The 22,048-nt window shown below is 38.6% G+C and overlaps 1 protein-coding gene and 1 long non-coding RNA gene across 2 annotated transcripts; one reads left to right on the top strand and one right to left on the bottom strand.

The window, feature by feature from the left end:
- Positions 1–13,724: 13,724 nt before the first annotated feature.
- LOC108511745 (uncharacterized) lies at positions 13,725–14,711 on the bottom strand. The gene is made up of 2 exons (XR_001880137.5): positions 14,442–14,711; positions 13,725–14,356 (listed from the first exon to the last, which is right to left on the bottom strand). It is a non-coding gene; the product is annotated as an uncharacterized LOC108511745 (long non-coding RNA).
- A 5,659-nt stretch (positions 14,712–20,370) lies between these two features.
- On the top strand, positions 20,371–21,537 carry LOC103720089 (uncharacterized). The gene has a single exon (XM_088710052.2). It carries the CDS (start codon positions 20,697–20,699, stop codon positions 21,279–21,281), a length of 585 nt encoding a protein of 194 aa, XP_088566178.1. The 5' UTR covers positions 20,371–20,696; the 3' UTR covers positions 21,282–21,537.
- Positions 21,538–22,048: the final 511 nt, after the last annotated feature.

Genomic DNA, 22,048 nt, shown 5'->3' with positions numbered 1-22,048 from the left:
TACTATTTTGACCTTAAGAGTACGTTTCACTTGAAACTTTGCTGAATTAGAATTTAGAATTCACTATCCCTTTTCTATTACAAATTTTATCTCATTATTAATCATTGAAAGACATTTTGATCTCATTCTTCTAATGTATCGAGAGTGTCGAACTCAGTAATAATGTATCATGCTAACTTGTAGTACTTAATTAGATATTTCCTCAATGATTGTATTAATCATCAAAATAACACTATCATCCTCAATCTCCTGCTTTTTGATGATTACAAAATATTGAGTATGAGCAGATTGATACTAATCTTAAAATTAGAAAATTTATTTTAGAAGAGCTCAAGTTGCTGAATTTCAGCTTTTCAAATTTGAAAGTGAAGTCTCCCCCTCTTTCATCCAAATATTACCAATTAGAACTTTTGATTTTCTTCCCCTTTCTTTTGTATTTGGTTAAAGATGAAACTTCAAAAATTTGAGATAAAGCAGGAGTTTCAGATTATGTATCGAGGCATGAGAGGTATGTGCCAAATTCTGAAATTTTGATTAAAAATTTAAACTTTAAAATTTTCATTGTTACATATTGCTCCCCCTTAAGTGAATATTATCTCCTACTATAATTTTCAAACTTATTTGTCAATGTCCCTTTATATTGCAACTTCTTTCTTTCCTTACTTCTCCCCCTTTTTATTATCATCAAACAAGTGTATGGCAATAGATAAGTAGAGGCAGTAAATAATAAATATTCAAATTTCATTAATCAAAATGGAACATTGTAGTACATTAATGCCAAAAATACAATATTCTTCAATCAAAGTGCAAAGTACATCAACAAAGCAAAATACATATGAGAGCTAGATAAATCCTAGGCACTAATCATAAGGCTAACATCAGCCTAGGGGGTATCTAAGGGCTGTGATCTAGTCCTCATCCTCCTAGCATAAGTGGCGAGGGAAAGTCGAGCCTGATGAGACTGAGTCTGGCGTGGACCTCGCTGAGCTGGATGACTCTGTGTCGAAACCTCCGACTCAGCTGCTCGGGGCACCGATGGACCATGAGCCTCTCTCTCTCTGTAATGATCCCACCTACTCTCTAAGGTCTCTAATCTCAGCAGTTATAATGTCCATCCTACTCGTCAATCCGTCAGAGAGAATCCTCACCTGAGCTGACATAAGCTCAGTCATCCTACTCCAAAACTCCTCTGTGCACCCCATGGGTACGGATGACGATGGTCCAGCCTCTGAAGGTACCGTAGGATGATCCTCAGGTACCTCAGCCTCAGGGATGGGGTCTCCAACCTCTGGTGCATCACCCTCCGGTGCATGTATCCCTGCTCCTCCACGCACCCACTGCCCGTTCACCTTCTCATAACCCATGCGAACTAGGGACCGTGCAGTGTAAGTGTCAGTGAATAATAGATGCCTGGAGATCTCTCCCTCCACAGATATATCATGCTGTCAGAAGACCAGGGTGAGTATCATACCATAGGGCAGGAAAACTCTCGATTTACATATAGCCTCTCTCATCTGCCTGATCATCATAGCTGGGAGGTTCAGGGGAATGCCCTGAATGACGTGCTCATAATGACCAAATCTCGCTCAGATATGTGATCAAATCTTCCACTTTTCGGAAACAAAATCCGACCTATGAAGTTGTGCAACAACCTCATCTCAGCTAATAGAGAGCTAGCTATCACATTTTCGGAATAGTCAAAATCATCTCTCTCAAAGATCAACTGTAGAGCTCTCAACTTGCTTTTCAGTCTTTCTAGAGTTGCACCTTCGCAGGGGAGATGAAGCAACTCACTCAAACTTTCTTCCGAGACCCTAATCTTTACTCCTCGGACTTCAGACACAAGCCCTCCCGGTCTAACTTTTAGGAAGATGTAGAACTCACGAACCAAGCCCGGGTAGGTCACCAAATCTAGGGAGCAAAGATACTCTCATCCTTGCCTTCGGATCCAATCCCCCAAACGGAACCCTTCTTGATCCAAAAATTCAGAGTGGATCCTTCTCCCCGTGGTAACCGGTCTTCCCGCATATTTTGCAAGTTGAACTGAAGGGGAGGGAGGAGGAGGAGGCTCTACACGTGTCTCACCTTGTGGGGGCACTGTAGAAGAATCTCTAGCATGTCTATCTACGAGGGTTGGCCGTGAAACTCTCCCGGATCTCTTAGCAACGGCTCGCTTGGGTCCCATATTTACCAAATGCTTCCTTAGGTCTTGATCTAATGGCTTGGGGAAGCAATCTTCTACTATTTGGAGATAATTGGAAGAGATTGGAGAGTGGGAAGTAGGATTTTAGGAAGAGGACAAGATGAAACAGTGCTTTAGAATAGCTCACGGGTCCTCTTTTTAAAAGTGGGGTCCCGTCGTTGGGTCGACCCCAGTTTCTGCTAGGGTCGACTCAATGTGGGGTCGACCCCATTCTGGCTCGGGTCGTTCCCAATTCAGCCCAAAAAAAATTTTTTTTTTAATTCTTCCTTTCTTCCGATCCTTGCCAAATCTTTGTGAGACATTGATATGTGAGTAAGGAATCTAGAAATGAATAATTTTACTCATGTTTTATGGGATTTTCAAAATAAGAGAGGAGTATCATAAGGCAATTTGTTCCTTCCATTTCCTCTCAATCAAAGGGATCACATATGCCTAATTCCCTCCTAAGCATGCAAAATCCATCTTCACTTAAAGGTTTTGTGAATATATCAGCTAATTATTTCTCGGTACATACATGCTTAATACATATGTTCCCATTTTGCACATGATTTCTAATGAAATGATACCTTATTTCAATGTGTTTGGCTTTAGAGTGTTGAAGCGGATTTTTGGTAAGGTTAATGGCACTTGTGTTATCACACTTTATAGGAATGTTGTCTAATTTAATTCCATAGTCCTCTAGTTGTTGCTTGAGCTATAGTACTTGAGCACAGCAACTTCCGGCAGCTATATACTCAGTCTTAGCCGTTAATAATGCTACTGAATTCTGCTTTTTGCTAAACCATGATACTATGTTATTTCTTAAGAATTGACATGTTCCACTGGTGCTCTTTCTATCTAATTTGCATCCAGCAAAATCAGCATCAGAATACGCAAGCAAATCAGTACAGGAGTCTCTAGAGTACCATAATCTTATGTTTGTGGTTCCTTTCAAATATCTAAGGATTCTTTTGACAGCACTTAAATGTGATTCCTTAGGATTTGATTGGTATCTAGCACATATTTCTACACTAAATACTATGTCTGGCCTACTGGCAGTTGGTAAAGCAAAGATCCAATTAATCCTCTATAGAGCTTCATATCTATACTTTTCCCTTTTTCATCTTTGTCTAGTTTACTGGTGGGGTTTATAGGAGTGCCTATCCCCTTGTGATTTTCATTCCCAAACTTCTTTAGTATTTCATTTGTGTATTTAGTTTGATGAATAAAGATGTCTTCCTTAGTTTGGTTGATTTGTAATCCAAAAAAAAAATTTAGTTCTTCCATTATACTCATCTCGAATTCTCCTTGCATTAATTTAGCAAACTCTTTGCAAAGATTATTATTAGTGGTACCAAAGATTATGTCATCTATATATATTTGTACTACTAGCAAATTTTTATCTTTTCTTTTGAGAAAAAGTGTTTTATCTACATTTTCTCTACTGAAATCATTATTTAGCAAAAATTTGCTTAATCGATCATACCAAGCCCTAGGTGCTTGTTTCAACGTATATAATGCCTTATGTAATCTAAACACATGATTTGGCAATTCATGATTCTCAAAATCAGGAGGTTGCTCTACATATACTTCTTCCTCTATATAACCATTTAAGAAGGCACTTTTTACATCCATTTGATACAATTTGAAATTCATGAAGCATGCAAAAGCTAGAAGTAATCTAATAGCTTCTAATCTGGCTACGGGAGCAAATGTTTCCTCAAAATCTATCCCTTCTTCTTGATTGTATCCCTTAGCTACAAGTCTAGCTTTATTTCTTATAACTACCCCATTTTCATCTAATTTATTTCTAAAGACCCATTTTGTTCCAATTACAGAATTATGCTTTGGTCTCTCAGTTATTGTCCATACATTGCTTCTTTTGAATTGATTTAATTCTTCTTGCATAGCATTTATCCAATTTACGTCTTTTTCAGCTTCTTAATAATTTTTAGGTTCTATTTGTGAAACAAAAGCAAGATAGTCATTTATATTTCTAAGAGAGGATCGAGTTCTTATCCCTTGAGATGGATCACCAATGATTAAGTCTTTAGGATGCCCATGTGCGTACCTCCATCCCTTTTGCAAGTCTTAAGAGTGTGGTAGTACATGATCATCTTCCTTATCTTGATTTGGTACGTCATTAAGATTCAATTTTTCGAACTCAAGAATTCCAGCATCATCATCAGAAGTATTTTCTCTCCTAAGAGACTCGCTATCAGACTCATCAAAAATGATATGAATTGACTCTTCAACTACAAGAGTTCTTTTGTTGAATACTCTGTATGCCCTGCTAGATGTAGAGTATTCTAAAAAGATACCTTCATCTGACTTGGCATTAAATTTACTTAGATCCTCCTTGCCATTGTTTAAAATGAAACATCTACATCCAAATACTCTAAGATATTTAGCAGTTGGCTTCCTATTCTTCCAAAGTTTATAAGAAGTTTTCTTGGTTATAGGTTGTATTAAAACACGATTTAAAATATGGCAAGCAGTACTTACAGCTTCAGCCCTAATGTACTTTGGAAGATTTGACTCACACAACATCGTGCGTGTCATCTCTGCCAAGGTCCTATTTTTTCTTTCAACAACCCCATTTTGTTGAGGCGTTCTAAGTGCTGAAAATTGATGGAAGATACAATTTTCATTACAAAATTTTTTAAAGTATTGATTTTTAAATTCAGTTCCATGATTACTTCGAATTGCAATTAAGATGAGCTTCTTTTCAGTTAAGGTATTTTTATAATATTTCAAGAATGCTGAAAATGCTTCACTCTTATGTGCAAGAAATGAAACTCATGTTTATCTTAAGAAATCATTTACTATGACTAATCCATACTTTTTTCCTCCTAGACTTGCAGTTCTAGTAGGCCCAAATAGATTCATGTGTATGAGTTCAAAGGGCCTAGTGGTTGATACTATATTCTTTGATTTGAAGGATGATTTTGTTTGCTTTCCCACAAAGATTTTGTTTTTTTCAAAGATTAATTTCGGCATATCTTTTATCAGATCCTTCTTGACTAGTTTTGATATTAAGTCCATACTAGCATGTCCTAGTCTACGGTGCCAAAGCTAACTTGTTTCACTTTTTCTTTCTTCATTAGTAATTAAGCATAATCCATTTTTCTTTCCTAAATCATGAAGATCTACCATATAAATATTTCCATGCCTATGTCCCATAAGTACAATGCTATTATCTTTTGGATTTGTAATTATGCATACTAAAGCTTTAAATGTGACTTTAAGACCTTTATCACAAAATTGACTTATGCTAAGCAAGTTATGTTTCAGACCATTAACTAATAAAACATTTTCTATAAATGTGGATAGAGTAATATAGATTTTATCCTTTCCAATGATAAGTCCTTTTTCATTATCTCCATAGGTTACTACTCCACCCTCCTTAGATTCCAAAGTAACAAATTGTTTTATGTCACCTGTTATGTATCTTGAACAGCCGCTATCTAGATACTATCGTTATCCCTCTTATTAGCTGTAAGACACTCCTGCAATCGAAGTCAAGAATGTGCTTTAGATACCCAAACTATGTTGGGTCCTTTAAGGTTAGTACTTGATGTTCCTTTTGGAACCCAAATTTTTTTGGACTTTAGCTTACTTTTATCACTCAATTTGTTATAACTAGGCTTTCTAAGATTGCATTCATATGCTTTGTGTCCTACTTTATTGCAGCAATGACAAGTTATATTTTCAGTTTTGGCTTTCACAAATATGTTCTTTAAGTATTTTTGCTTCCTATTTGTTTTATATCCCAAACCAGCCTTATCATATACAGCTTTTTGACTATCAAGAATCATATTTAATTTAGTTGAACTAAGTGTAAACTTGTCCACTAAGGATTTGTATTTTTCTGCATCTTCTTTTAGCTTGATATTTTCAACAATTAGATTCTTGGTTTCATTTGTGAACCTCCTACTTAATGTTTTATAGTCATTAGATAGTTTCAGCTTATCTTTGATAAGAGATTGATTTTCATCTTTTAGAACTTTATTTTATGAATTAGCTTCTTGTGTTCTTCTATCAGTTCTAAAAATGCATCATGTAACTCTTCTACCGAAAAATCATATTCAAGTTCAGAATCTACCTCATCCTCATTGGCCATGTAGCAGATTTGGGTTGTCTCTTGTTGATCTTCTTCTTTCAAACTTGACTCCTCGCTTTCACTCCATTCAGCCATGAGGTTCCTCTTTTTAAGTTTTCTTGCCATCCATTTCAATTCCGGGCAATCTATCTTGAAGTGTCCGGGCTTGTTACACTCATAGCATATTGGCACTTCTTTTTTCTTTTCGTTTTCTTTTTCCTTTTTCCGGCTTGAGCTACCTCTTACGAAAGGTTTTCTTTTATGAAATTTCATTTTACCTTTCATGAATTTTCTAAATTTTCTTGCAAGCATTGCCATTCCTTCTTCATCATATTCCTCCTCATCATCGAACTCCTCTGATTCAATTTCCTACTTTGGAGTTGTAGACTTCAAGACAATGGTCTTCCTTTTCTTAACCTCCTCTTCTGAGTTTTGTTTCATGGTCAGCTCATAGGTCATGAGTGATCCTAGAAGTTCTTCCAATTGCAGTGTATTGAGATCCTTTGCTTCTTGAATTGTAGTTACTTTGGCCTCCCAAACTCTTGGTAGAGATCTGAGAATTTTTTGCACTAGTCCAGAGTTAGCATAAGACTTTTCCAAACTCTTTAGTCCATTTATGATTTCAGTGAATCGAGTGAACATTTCAGTTATGGACTCAGTGGATTTCATTTTAAACAATTCATACTTATGTACTAATATATTTATTTTTGACTCTTTAACTTGATTAGTTCCTTCATGTGTGACCTCTAGTTTATTCCAAATTTCTTTAGCGGAGATGCATGTGGATATTCTATTAAATTCACTTATATCTAGTGAGCAGTAAAGTACATTAATTGCTTTAGCATTTAATTGTGCAAGTTTTCTATCACTCTCATTCCAATCCATTTCAGGCTTAGGAATGATTGTGCCCTCTATACTAACTGTATGTGTGTGTGGCCCCCTAGTTACGATTTTCCACATGTCATAGTCTAGTGCTTGAATGAATATCCTCATCCTAGCTTTCCAATAAGTATAATTAGTGCCATTAAACAAGGTGGTCTATTTGTGGATTGTCCCTCGCTAATAGAACATCCTACTTGGGTTGTCATGATCTTTGACTCTTGATCGTAAGATCAACAAATACTATGAGAGCATCTTGCTCTGATACCAATTATCAGGATCAAGTGCTACCATTACACCAAAACCCGCAGGTGTTAGTGAAGGCGCAACTTTATTTCCTTAAACTAGCACAGGGGCCCATAGTGCCACGAGTCGACTCCGACCAAGCCTCGCCTGACTCCGGACTCCGACAGGGCCTCGCCAGTGGGTTCAGGGACCCCCTAGTAGTATAACCCACCCTACTCCTCCAGCGCATCCACGTTGGCAGGCGGCAGGACTGACTCGGCCCTTCAGGCCTCCGCCAACGTTGACTCGGCCCCTCAGACCTCCACCAACAATCTCCCTCCCAACGTGATGCCTGGGTTTCGAACTCGAGACCTATGGCTCTGATACCACTTGTTGTCCAAGGTGACAAGCCAAGAGGGGGGTGAATTGGTTTTTCTTAATTTTCGATTCCTTAATTATGTTAATTGATGAGTGAGTGATTTAGTTAATATAGATTAAGTGCAAATAGTGAAGTCAGAACAATACACAATACAAACAACAAGAAGTATAGTGGTTCGGTGCTCTCCTATGCATATACGTCCACTCCCCAAGCGACCCCTTGGAAATTTACTATAATCCCGTGGATTACAGTTGGATTATTTTCCAGGCTCACAATCCAAAAATCTTTACACTTGGTTTTCCGGGATCACCAAAAACCTATGTTGGTTTTACGGGCTCACCAACAAACCTTCACCGTTGACTTGGCCCCTCAGACCTCCGCCAACAACTTTCTCCCCACTGCTCGATTTTCGGTCGGCAGCGTTCGGGGGCGTCGCGGGGGTCGTCGGGGCCGAGGAGGGAGGCTTTTAGTTTCAGGGGTCCGTGGACGGCCGGAGGTGGCGGGGGTGATTGCTGACTAAGGAGAAGGAGAACTTCCACTGATTGCGGCGGAGGAGGGGCTCGGAGCTGGAGGGGACGGAGTCGTGGAGATCTTCCACTGGAGATGGAGCTGAAAAAAAGGGTTAAATGAGAGACTCTGTGCCACTGTGACTCTGTTTACGAAAAAAAACGGGTCAAACTCTAGTCCCAGACTCCCAGCAAGCGAAAAAAAAAATCTGTCGGCATTAAATTATAAACGGGTTAAATAGGTTAAACGGGTCATACATCTAAAATCCATATCAATAAACAGGTTAAACGGGTCGACATTTTTACGACCCGAACCTATTTAGGCCAAACCCAAATCTGTTTATAGTGGGTCGAACATGGGTCGGGTTGGCGAGTCGGGTCATATTTTGCCACCCCTACCTTTGAGGTCGGGTGCCTTAAGGTCGGGCGCCTTGAGGGTTGCTGTCGTTGCGTCTATCGTCATGTGCCGGCGATACATCTCCATGTGTTTTGGGGCAATCCATTTTTCCCCCAACAGATTCGATCCAGTTGCCACTACTGGTTTAATGCTTATTGGATGCTTATCGGATTATTCGATAGTCCGATATCACCTAAGTTGTAGGTCATTCTCTTTCTATTAATAAGACTTTTCATATTTGAAGTTACAACGGAAGGGTTTAAAGAATCTATGACCTCACCTCAAAAAGCTAACCAGAATGCATTTTTCAGATTTTTTAGTTCTATATAAGTATTCAAAATCTTCTAAGCAAATAATCGATGCAGGATTAAATATACACCCGCACGAGTACTTATATACTTCCATCGTTTTAAGCTCCGATGTCCTTATCGGGCTAAGAGTCAAATCTATTTAAATTTAATCACAAGTACCACGATCGGTCCCGTTATCAGCCTCAATAAACTTGTACTGTAGTGTCCTTAGTTCACATGAATTATGGGTCAGGTCTGTTCTAATACCATTTGTTATAGCTTAGGATCTCATCAAAATTACTAGCTAAAATATATTTTTTAATTTCTCAATTCTATGTGAGTAATTAAAACCTTTTCAACAAATAATCAATATGCCCGCATATGAATGCTAAAATAAAAATACTAAAATCTGGGAGATGCCAAAGTGCATAAATTCAAGGTAAAAGAAATGGGACCGTACATAGAAACGATAAACTGGGCATCAGCGGACAGCTTTCAGAGGCAAATAAACAGAAGACACGTATTCTGTACGGGATGTGGGTCCCGCACTCTATTGGACAAAAATTTCAATCAGGGCATTTGTTGCCTTGGAGAGCAGCAACCGCTCGGTACCGTTTACCCTTTTTGCTGCACGGATGCAGCATTTAGAGCAGCGGATCCCGTCCTGATCGATGGCCACGATTGACCGGAGTTTTCGCGGGGCTAAAAAGATATTGTAGAGGGGAGGCACCGACAAAAGGTCCGAGATTTTACTTTCTGTTAACCTGGCAGGTTGTGCTTGTGTTGTGTTAGAGTTTTATAAATTATTATTTTTATAATAAAAAAAATTTGAGATGCTGCCCTTCCATGAGCCGTACATAGATTGGAACAAGCATTCTATGGACCACATCTACTTGCTCGATTTGATGAGGCATCGGACTGGGTGCGGCACGTGAAAGCCATGACATGCACCAACTAATTGGTCCTCGGGCCATGAGGCAACATGATCTGTACATGATCGTTTGATGATTTATTTAATAAATAAAATTACCATGATTACTCTTTTTATATTATTTTATAAAAAATCAGAAAATATCTTTACCGTCCAATAAGATATTTAAGGTACTCAGTTATGGACAGATTAGCTAGGGTCATCAGCCTTTTTTTTATAAAAAATATTTTTTTATTTTCTGTACCATCCTTTCTTTAGAAATTAGTGTCCGTCACGATGAGAAAAATTATTGCCTGCATGCATAAGCGTGGCAAAAATGTTAAAAACTTAATAAAATAATAAAAATAATTTTAAAATATATATATTTATATAAAAATAAAAATTAAAATAATAATTATATTTTTAAAAAAAGTTTAAGTTTTTACGTTCTCAGATAAATAAATTTTTTTTTCTTCCCTTTCTTTTTTTTCTGCATAAAACCAAAAACGAAGCTTCAAAAAAGAGAAAGTAGTTAGGTCCGCTCAATTTCAAAAACCAAAGAAGGAAACCACCAAAGTAGTAGCTTAGTGGTACTGGGCGTAATTTCTATCCTCATGATTCCAAATTCGAGTCGCTGTGGTGTTGATTAAAAAGTGGCTTCGGCCACTGCTTGGACATAAGACATAGGAACGCTTCCTAACTTCTAATAGTCGGGGTGGTGCCAGGTGTAAGTATTCATACGTAGGACTCGAGCCAGAATTCAGAGAGGTAGCTGAGCCGGGCCCACGGGTGGGGATGGTATGAGTAAAAGCGGTCGGGGTGCCCAACACACGGTCATTTCTGCCCGCATTGAATATTGTCCTGGCGGGGCGGAGGCTCAGTGGGGGCTACTATGCGGAGGTGGGCTTGTCCCTTCCTCCCCCATTCCCCCCTTTTTTTTTAAGCAAAAAAAAAAAAACAAAGGAGGATCAAAGCTAGCTACAAGAAAAAAAAAAAAATCAGTTAAACTTAAGGCTCACTTCACTTTGATATAGACCAGCACATAAAAATGAAAAACAAACTTTGTACTTTGAAGCCCATGATTCTTAGTACTTTTAAGATGATGTAACAAAATATGTTCTGGTCCACAAAAAACCAACGGCCATAATTACCTGGCTGCACAACCACATGATGCATGCAATATAGACAATGATTTCATATTAGCGAGAGGGCTAGGCAAGTCTAACACCTCCTTGATTGTCAGCTGCCTTGCCACTGCCGCCGAGTGGAAGTACCGTGGGAAAAAAAAGAAACAGTCATGTATAGTTTGAAGCTTGTATTGGAATCTATGAGCATGCACGCATGCATCTTGGCGTCAATTAAACCTATAGACTACATTGCATCAAGCCCAAATAGATAGTCTCCCAGGTCCATGTGAGGACTCCAGCATCAGAACGGTCTATCATTTGCGACCGTTTTACTCTCCTAAAACGGTTCAATGTTTGAATGTTTTACATAATGAAAACGATGTTTGATTGTTAGATATATTTTTAGCAATTAGGACTAATCCTTGGGAAATTGAATTGTTAAGAGAGATTCGTGCAGAGTATACACAAACATGGAGAATGATTTGGCCGTAAGCAAAGTGTTCGAATTGATTGTTAGATATAAAAAGAACAACTGAAATATTACTATTCTTTCATGGCTGAGAATGTCCATTTGTTAGAGAAAATTACTTAAATAAAATGAAGCTTTCATAATAGTCCCTTTGAGGCCCAATGGAGAATTTGGGAGCCAAAGCGATACCTTTGGATCGAAGAAAGCACTTCCTAGCTCTTAAAAGGTCCCACCGACCATGTGAGTTTCACCTTCCCTTCCTTTGCTTTGTTTAAATCTAGGGAAGCAAAGAACCTGAAGTCCAAAAGATTCTCCTCCACTCTTAAAAATATGAAACAACCTTCTCACCTTGGCCTTAAAGAAGAATTTATATTAACCAAAAAAAGAAGAATTTATATCCTATACCTGGTCTACCTGCTCGGGTGTAGCATAGGCCTATAACGACCCACAGCATGTACAAGGCTGGCCACTTCAGCGTAAGGAGAAAAAGGAAACAAGCCTACTGATTCGACCGAGCGCTCTGTCCCAAGCTAAACCCTAGCTGCGATCTCGGCCGAGCAAAACCCAAGTTCGAGGAGAGGAGCCCCACCGAGGAGCTCATAACTGGAGGAAGTACCCTGCATCTCGCATTTCATTGAAATAATTAAAAATACTGACTTGCTCTCCTCCAACTCTATGGCCCATGGCCGCTAAAAAGCTTGAAAAGCTTCTTAATCAGCGTTGGCAATTGAACTCCTAATTCTTGGTACTAAGAACTCAGGGTTGTGCTTCTTGCATTCGCAGGGATATTAAACAAGCTAACAGCTGCCATTTCTTCAAAATGAAAGGAAACTTTATTGCCAAATAGTATTGTATCAAAAATTAGGTTGGGAGTACAAGAAGAGAGAGGGCCAGGGAACTGGAAATACCTCGTACTAGAATACTACGACACCTTGTCTTGTCAGTATCTTCTAAATGCTAGTTTCTTTTTCTTGGTTCCTGATCCCTATCTCGGCGAAACAAAGATAAAGCAGAAAGAACTGTGATGGGATCGGATAGAGATTGGATATTAATATATTCATGTCCATATTTTCTAATGGGATCAAATAGAGATTGGATGCTACTATATTCATATCTATATTTATTTTGTTTCACGAATACAGATAAAGATATAGATGTTAGTTGGATGCAAAAATTTATATCTATATTTATTTTAAACGGATACCGTTATAAATCGAATACTGAATGTATGGATATAAGTATGAATATAAATTGGATAATTAAACTTTTTGACTATAGAATTAAACATATTACTAAATGGATGATAAATCAAGTTTATAGTATGTTAGTATTATCATTTATTTTCTTAAAAGTTCATGAGTGCTATATAAAATGAAATAAGATTACAAATAAAATCGGATATTCAGATATGGATCGGATAGTTATCTATTCATATCCATATCCTTTTTTTTGACGTATATCGATACAGATATGAATAATAGTCAGATGCTCAAATATCTATCGATATTCGGATAGTTTCAGATATGAAAACGGATCTGAATGGATATTATCCGATCAACCTTTATCCCTAGAAAAAGAAGAAAAATGAAAGAAAGAGGCGGAAAAAATGGTCTCAGTTGCCCATCTTTTCTAAGTATCGGTCCTGCCTAGTAAATGGGAGAAAACTTTAAGGACAACACACTTCATAAATCTTCTTCACAAAAGCAAAATGTTCATCAATCCTATCGGAATGACTGTGATGGTGGATCAGGATGCTGGTGGTGCTCACTCAATGAAGGACGTAGGATGCAAGCAATGCTCACTTAGTAGAGGATGCAGGATGCAAGTGGTGCTTGCTTGGCAGAGATCGTGGTTAGGGTCAAGAAACGGAGGCAGGATGCTCGGCTGAACCAGTGGATTACTTTTCTTTTCTCCTTACCTTAAGGTGGCCGATCTTATCTAAATAACGGATCATTCACTACAAAAAATTTATCTTTTTTGGCGCTTTTTAGAGCCTTTTCTGACGCTTATAAGCATTGGTAATTTTGGCACCGATACTTTCAAAAGCGTCGCAAAAACATTGGTAGACGTAGGGTGGAAATATTTTTTGCCGACGCTTTAAAAAAGTGTGGGTAAAAGCCGAAGCTTTTCCAACGCATATAAGCTTCGGGATAGCTCGGGCCTTTGCCGACCCATATAATCGTCGGGCCTTTTCCGCTTATAAGTGCCGTTATAATTATTTTTTTTGAAAAAAATATATTTAAAAATCCTAATCTTAGGATTGGAAGCGTCGTTATAATTCATTCAGTGAATTTCTTCTCATTAAAATGGAGAATGGAGATCTGTACAAGAGCTCGAGGATTGAGACAACAACCAAAAAGATTAAAGAAAATAGAGAAAAAAAAAAGAAGCTAAAGATTTAAGAAAGAAAAATAAGAGAGAAACAACAGGATGCCAAGCTTAGGGCATCTTAGGAGCCAAGAAGAAAACAACATTATTTTTGATCTAAGAAGAAAACAAAAATAAAAGACCTGCTTCTTCTTCGGGCAAGATTCCAAATCCTCCAGCACATGTTCTCGAGCCTCGCATTCCTCTCCTACGGATTCCTCATCGCCACTGCCTACCCAAAAAACCAACAAAAATCGAGAATAACAGATGAAAAGAAGGGGAAAAAATATATCGCCGCTGCCCCTCTCCCTCAGTAGCAACGACGACTTGGAGGCGTCGATCACCAGCCCCACGTCCAGGATTGCCTCTAGATAGCTATTAATCCAGTCGTTCCTCGCCATTCTCGCCTTCACTATAAGCCCAAAAGGAGAAGGAAGAAGAAGAAGAAGAAGAAGAAGCTTTTCTTCCCGAGGTTGGGGGGCTCACCGGAGATGGCCTTGAGGATGGCTTTCCGCTGCGGTCCCTGATCGTCCAGAGGTGAGGAAGAAAAAGAGGAAGAGGCGGGGGAGGGGGCCTCGCCATAGGAGCATCGAAGAGAGGGGAAATACCTCTGCTTCCCCGGAAGGCGTCGTACACGCGGTGCCTCTCCCATGCCAGCGACGAGCTCAAGAGCTTCCGCTCGTGCCTCTGGTGGCTCTACGTCGACCAGGAATTTGTTGGATTTGGATTAGGGAGGAGGAGGAGGAGAGAGAGGGGTACTGGAGGGGTTAGGGATCAGGATGGGGAGCGACTGGAGGGGTTAGGGATCGGAAGGAGGGTGGGCGATAAAGATTTATTGTTAGGGACCGGAGGGTATAGTTGGTCTCCAATGACGCTTTCTAAAGCCTCATCTAATCACTTTTCTCTTTTTTTTTTTTTTTTTTGCCTCCGATGATGCTAATAAGTATCGTCGACAAATTTTGGCAAATTTTGGCCTCCTACCAATGCAATTTAAAAGCGTTGGCAAATTTTGGCGCTAGAGCCAAAATTACCGATGCTTCTGCCTAGCATCGATATGTAAGTGTCGGAATAACCAACTTTTCCTGTAGTAATTATAGGTCCGATCTATAGCTGAGCTGGTAGACTAAATCTAGAATATAAATTTTTTAACCTCGAGGACTCGCCCAAAATTTACACTTAGCCCTAAACCTACAGTCTGCGAACTACCTCCTTCCCCTCGAGGCTGGCCAAGCATCTCGTTATCATTAGAGGAAGGATTCTGGGAAGGGGATAATTTTTGGAGACGTGGTGGGGGACAATGGCACCATTTTTTTCTTTTTTCTTTTTCTTTTTCCACGCAATTCATATGTTAGCAACTGCTACCCGTGCTTCAGCAAAGCAGAGAAGGCAATTGTTTAAGAGAGCGGGTGTTTGATGAGAAAATTTAATGATACATTGTAAGTTTGAACTTAGACTCGGAGCTTGGAATCTAGGACAGCTAATAAAGGTAGCTTGAACGTTTCTGTAGCTTCTAAAAGCAACGGACGCAGACCACATATTTCGACAGAAAAGGGGTTGGTTTTGTCTGAATTCCTTGATTTTTTATTGTCTCCCACTCCTAAATTTTCAACTTTTTGTAATATATTCCAAGCTATAATGTACCTAAAACTTTGCTAGCTAATTTTTCATACTTGGTTTCCAGTCACCCAACGCCAAGACTGCTTGTGGACTCGGAATTGTTAACTGGGAGATACGTAGATTAAACCATCAGTAACCACTCCCTACTGACATAATTATGGATAAGAATTACTCATTTAGAGGGTTAGTAGGATTAAGTTGTACAAAGAAAAAAAAAAGGAAGTAGTATAGAGAGAGAAGAGAGAACTCTGATGGTTAACTTTATTTCACACTTTCCTATGAAATAAAGCCAAGCAGATTAGGTTGTTTATTCGTGTGTTAATTGATTAAGTTATGCACATCATTTTCAGCTCTTATTTGGCTGGTTAAATTGTTAACCTATCCCTAATCATCATATAATTAACTAGTATTTAAACAAGATTTAAAAAATTAAAGATGCTAACTATTCTAGGAGCCAGCACATGTGAGAACTCTGGATCAAATTTCAGCTTATCTAGAGTCTAGAGAGTTTGAAATAAATTCCATTATGAAAAGAAAATTTCCATGACGGATTAGTGGAATAATAACTTTATTGCTGACATTAATTCTGGCCACAGCTTCTTGTTTGAATGTTTAAATGCTTGGCATTGTAAGATAAGCTAGCCTTATTGCAGAACAATATACTTAAAAAAAACTATGTAAAGAACATTTGACTGCTGCTTGATTCAAACCTGAATCAAAGCCGCAGATAACGGATCTGAAGATCTTTGAAGCTTTGCCACCAAAACCTGAAAAACTTTGGGAGTGGTCTGCTATGTGGAACCAAAAGTTATAGTTCTTGAATGAATAATTCCTATTACAAACTTGGACATTTTCCTTAAGGTTCCAAGGAGGAGTTAAGGCTCTTACCAGATCTCTTGGAGAGATTGTTTGTAGACATCTTGAACGAGGCTTGAATTTAAATGTATTGGTGAGTTAAAAAAAATGAGCAAAGAGCTAGGCCTAGCTTGCTTGCACTTGGCTCTACCAGTTGGCACCTTCCTTAATTTTGACCTGCAACGTGTACATAGAGAAAGGGATTGCCCTATTAATCATCTCAAGAAGCTTGTAACTACCCGAATTGAAATAAGAGAGTGGGAGGCTATTTTCCTCCTCTATCAATAAAATAAAAAAAGGACAAAAAAACAGAAAACCAATTGAGGCTGTTTGGATTATTGAGTTGAAAATTTTATGAGATTTGTAGATTGGGCTGGTACGATCAGCAAAATCATAAAATTACAAGCTGAGCTATAGGCCTATATTCATATATACCCAAGAATGAATGGTTCGAATCCTATAGGTAGAAAAAAAAAGACCAATTATTCAAACAGGCCCTCAACTAGTTTATTTACCTCCAAAAAAAAAAGTATTATTTAAAAATGTCATCCCAACTCAATAGGACGATGTGGTTTATTTATTTATATTTTCAATTTTTCTAATAGCACAGTCCTATTCACTAAAATCATCTTTATCCTCCTCTTTCGACCCACATAGTATAGCTCTAAAATCTACACGCACATGCAAAGCGTTTCTCTGCGAGATTGCACCATTTGGACTTCGTGTTCTTCTCATTTTTTGACAGGTCTTATCCTTTGCTCATGAAGTCTTAAGAGATGGATCCACACACAAATATTACATAAGAAAACAGATAATAATTATTCATGTATTTTGTTACAAGATTCTATTCATTTACTTTGTCACAGCAAACTATTGCCACCTATTTAGTTATCACTCATTTGGAGATCTCTTCATGCAAACATCGTATCATATCATATTATATTACATCGATCAATGAAGAACTTAAATCACGTGTAACCCAAGCGCTAACATGCAATCTTTTCCAAAAGCCAAAGAGAAAGATGCCATCACTGGAGCAACTGTACACCGGTTAAATTCTCTTTCCAAGCATGAAATCTTTTATGGAACTGCTTTGCAACATCCATAGTCACCATGCCAATAACCATTGCTCCACTACTACTAACCTGTCCTCCTCATACTTTATCCTTTTAAAGAGCAAGCTAAAGCCTTGGACCCTATTTCTCACGTTTGAGTTCCCAAACTATAACGTCTAGACTTAGACCTATAGAAACTTCAGGCTTTAGAATGTGTTTTTTTATTTTGAGTGGGTGGAAAAGAGCAAGAATCAAATAAAGTTCTTTCATACGCAAAAATCACACTTTTTTATGGGAGCGTGTTCCACGCGTGCCGAAAAAAAGGCCAATAAGAGCACAGATCCTCTGCATTAAGGGGTTCACACTGTAGAATCCAATAGAGTGCTCGATAACCACCATTAGAACATGGACAACCATCAAATGAAATATTCTTATAAATTATACACGGCACACTTTGTTTGATGGCTATGTTTGATGACCATCCATCTTCTGACGGCAGTCTTTTAGCACTGCATTGGACTCTACGGTGCAATAGCATAGTGTAGAGGATCTCGGGTCGGCTAGAATGCAAATTCTTTGTGGTGAAAATGGGAGGCTGGCATTTGTGTGGAAATAGTCATGGCAAAACAAGTAGCTTCACACTACAAATTGGAGTGATGGAGATCCTAATGTTTGATTTCAGCAAGTTGGGATCAAAACTAAATGCCTTCAAAGCCCTCATGTGGGACTAATAGTAACCCAGGGATGGACTAATGCGGGGGGCTAACATTTTGATCAAAACATGGTGATCAAAACCTCATCAAATTAGACCAATTATGCATCAGGTTGGTTCCGATTAATAAATTAGACATTTCCAACTGTTCTTGGCAAGGTTTCTTGGTGCTAGTTCAATCAGCTTTTTCTTTCTCACCAAGGTTTCTTGGTGCTAGTTCACTAGCAAATTTAATTTTAGAACTTAAATTAAGTTGGGTTTAGGTTTGAACCTCACAGAGCCACTTGCACACGGATGCTTGACTTTTGGTAGTGGAAGTTTCAATACTGATGCAGTACTATATGATCTTACCCGGGAACTTGATAAGGGCCTCACTAATGAGCACCAAGCTCCTTTCTTAGTCATGATCCCCCTACAAATATAATACTGGTGGATTCAATAATTGTTTCCATTGATCCAAATTGGCAACTAAACTAATTTTGTCAAAGGTACAGCTATGGCTACTGTGTCAGCAAAACCATCTTAACAAGATACACCATCCCCGGCAGGAAAAAACAGATTCCATCGCTCGATGATCAAATTTATTACACACTGAGAAGAAGTTAAATGAGTAAAAGCTCAAGATGCTTTCTTTGTATTACAGTCTTTTAGAGACAGAATTTTTATATTACACATACTATTATGGTGTTATAAGAATGGTGCTGGCCTTTAAAAAAAAGCTACAAGAACCTTTGGTTGAAGAAAGTTAAAAGACTCTAGATTGGAGATGGGAATGACTCTTATTTCTGCCCTTTGGTTGGGGAAGTCCTATTTCCACTTAGAGACAGAAAGAATGGGAATGCCGCAGTCTCCCAAAATTCAATTTCTACTTTCTCTTAGTATTCATACCCTATTCCAACTCTGAACTAAATGCATCGGAAGATCACAAACCAAACCATCTTAGAGTCATCACGTTAAGCTAAATGGAATCACTTTAACACTGCAACCCAGAAAAGATTCTTGCAACTACCAAGATCAGCTAAGATTAACTTCCATTTGGATAAGATAAAATCTCAAACTCAAAGAACAAATAAATAAATAAAATCGTGGGACAAGCGAGGGACAAGTTTTGCACTGTCAGAAGCCTTAAAATTAAAAGCCCTGTTTGATAATTCGACCGTGTTCATGAGCTAAGCAACGAATAAAATTTAGATGGCTATAAGCTTTACAGCCTTTTTCTTTTAAAAAATCTTCCCTCCTAACTTGCTTTACGCCTAAGAGTTCAAAGCATATGCCATGCATGTGAGGGTGACAGCAAAAAAGCTCGTAAAGCCTTTTTTTTAGCTTGCTTTACAAGAGGCGGTTTCGTAAAAGAACTCCTGTTTGTAGAAACCATTCAAATACTAAATAAATAAGGGTTAAAGAGATTGGCAGTGGCTACTGTGATCCTCCATTGAAAAGCATCTAGTGCTCCCAACTTTTGGTTAGAACTTGGGTTAATTTCTGTGGATACTTCAGTCTTTGAACACAAAAGGAATGACCCGGGACCAACACTCATGCAGTCAAATAATTCAAAAGAGAGAGCCTAACACAGCGGTCCCGTGAGGAATCGAGCGAAAGCAAAACTTTAGAATTCGTATAGTTTACGAAAAGAAAAAAATAAAAAAAATATAGTTAATAAAAAAAGGAGAAATGCCTCATATTTTATTAAAATTTTTAAAAAATAAAAATAAAAAAATAGCTCTTATGGAAATAAAATTTCTACATTTTATAAAAAAAATTATGTGGAATCTGAAAAAATTCAAGTTTTATGGGCTAAAAATTAGAATATTTTTTTAAGAAAATACTTTTAAGCTTTTAGATATAATGGAGTACGATTTTTCATTTTATCAAGAGTATTTTACATAATTTTTTTAGAAAAGTAAATGCTCAACCAAACATGGACGATTACGCAATATGCCCTTTTTCTTATGATCAACCAAGTATATATAAATTATTTTTCTAAGCATCATATATTCAAGCATCAATTTTTTTAAAAAAATATTGAAGTAAATAAAAAAAAAAGTTCCACCAACCAAATCAAACAAGCCCTTCGAAGATGAGTCCGGGAAGACTTCAACCCCCTCCCAGGCCAGGCTCTAACCCATCAAATGTTGCCAAGTGGGCACCAGAACTGCTTTACCCGCTTGGTTTCTTTCCCGTGTCGTCCTTGTGCTTCGTCCGTCCTATTCCTGCTTTCTTTTAGCCCTTTTAACTTTACCACGTTTGCTTGGTTCCCACTCCAAGCATTTGAGAGCTTTCCGGCCGCTTTAAGCCTAATCGCCATTCACATGAGCAGAAGCTGCACACCACCTTCCTCCCCGCCTCTATAAATACCTATCGATCCCCACAGGACAAACTCCATGCCGAAACAACCACCTCTTGCAGTCTGTATATCAACCTATCATCCCTCCTGCTCCTTGCACGCCAAGACCACTAATCTCTCTTCCTATTTCAGCAACTCAGCAGGACTATCCTTATAGCCTCTTCGGTACCTGAAACTCTGCCAACTTTCTTCATCTCTCTCTTCCTATCGACATTTCAAGCCTCGACACTTCCAACTTATCTGAACTTTTGTCATCTTCTCTAACCTCAGTTCTGCAAAGATGAAGAGCAAGGCTTCCACCTTCCTCAAGCAGGTATTCTCTGCTATTGTCAGCATGGTGAAGGCCAAGTCTATGGCCGTGAAGAGCAAAGCTAGTGCTATGAAGAGCCGGCTCCTCATTTTTGGACTCCTTCGGCACAGGAGGCTGCTGATGAGTGCAATCAACCACAAGATCCATGCACTGATGGGCCAAGAGAAAGAAGGAGGAAGTCCCACCAACACTGAGGACCGCAGCAAGGCGATAGTGCTTTATAATGCAGGTAAAAACGAGGATCCGCCAAGCACCATGTATACTGAGGCAGTCAGCTGCGAAGATGGCTATGATGATGATGATGATGATGATGATTATCCAGACCTTACGCACTCACTATTTGATGATGAGGATGAGGATGATGGACTTGGTGACGCTACTGGATCGGTGATCGATCTGGTTAGGAACTCCAAGGAGGATGGCTCAGAATTCAGGCTCGAGGACGAGATCGACCATGTGGCTGATGTGTTCATAAGGAGGTTCCGTAGGCAGATGAGGATGCAGAAGCTGGAGTCCTTCAAGAGGTATCAAGAGATGTTGGAAAGGAGTGTGTAGGAGGATTAATTCAATGAGGGTGAAAGAAAAGCTCCTTTGGGTTTTGCAAGTGAGCTTTAGAGATGAGCCTGACCCAGAGAGGAACAAAGAAAGGAATTGTAGGTATCATCATCTGGCGTAGTGGTTGATCTCTAGGATCTCTCAGCTTTTAATTACTCGATTGGAGCTATGTTTTATTAGTTGTAGAAAAAAGGCATGTATCCATTTGTGTAATTATGAAATAACAAAAGGCCATGCAGCATTTATTTTGGAGGAAGGCATAGTCCTTAAAGCTGTTTTAAGTGCACCTTCCCTGGAATTGTAGACATGGAAAGCATGCATGTTTCATCCCCACAAGTTACGGAGTACGATCTGATGTATCTATATGGATACTGATTCTCCTGAACTCCCAGTGATGAGTAAAGTGTGTTGCAATATTGTAACCTGTATGCCATGGAAATAAATATAATTTCTGAGACAGGATCTGAAAATATTCTTTATTTATGATTACTGACAGCAGATTTGATTATGGTGCATTTTAAATTACGTGAAAGCAATGAAAAATTTAATTTCTTTGGTCAAAAATCTTAGCAACAGACATATCCACGAGTCCATAGCTTAACACCCAAGGAACTGCGTGCAAGGTGCATTCCTTGTGCCGTTTCTTTTGACCATAACAATGCCCAGCTTTTACGGACATCAATAAGTGAAGTAGAATATGAGTAAGGACAAGAGGGGGAAAAAAGGACAAGAGGAAGCAGCTAAGCTTGAAGTGGCCATCGACCAAG

The sequence above is a fragment of the Phoenix dactylifera genome, chromosome 13 (genome assembly GCF_051530095.1).
Source record: "Phoenix dactylifera cultivar Ajwa chromosome 13, Ajwa_hap1_PhDact_Kaust_v1.1, whole genome shotgun sequence".
Lineage (NCBI taxonomy): Eukaryota > Viridiplantae > Streptophyta > Magnoliopsida > Arecales > Arecaceae > Phoenix > Phoenix dactylifera.
The sequence above is the reverse complement of the archived record's forward strand: the minus strand, read 5'-3'. Positions and strand labels throughout refer to the sequence as shown.

Bases quoted from the DNA above. Each gene is read 5' to 3' on its own strand.
- LOC103720089 (XM_088710052.2), top strand. From the start codon at position 20,697: ATGAAGAGCAAGGCTTCCACCTTCCTCAAGCAGGTATTCTCTGCTATT.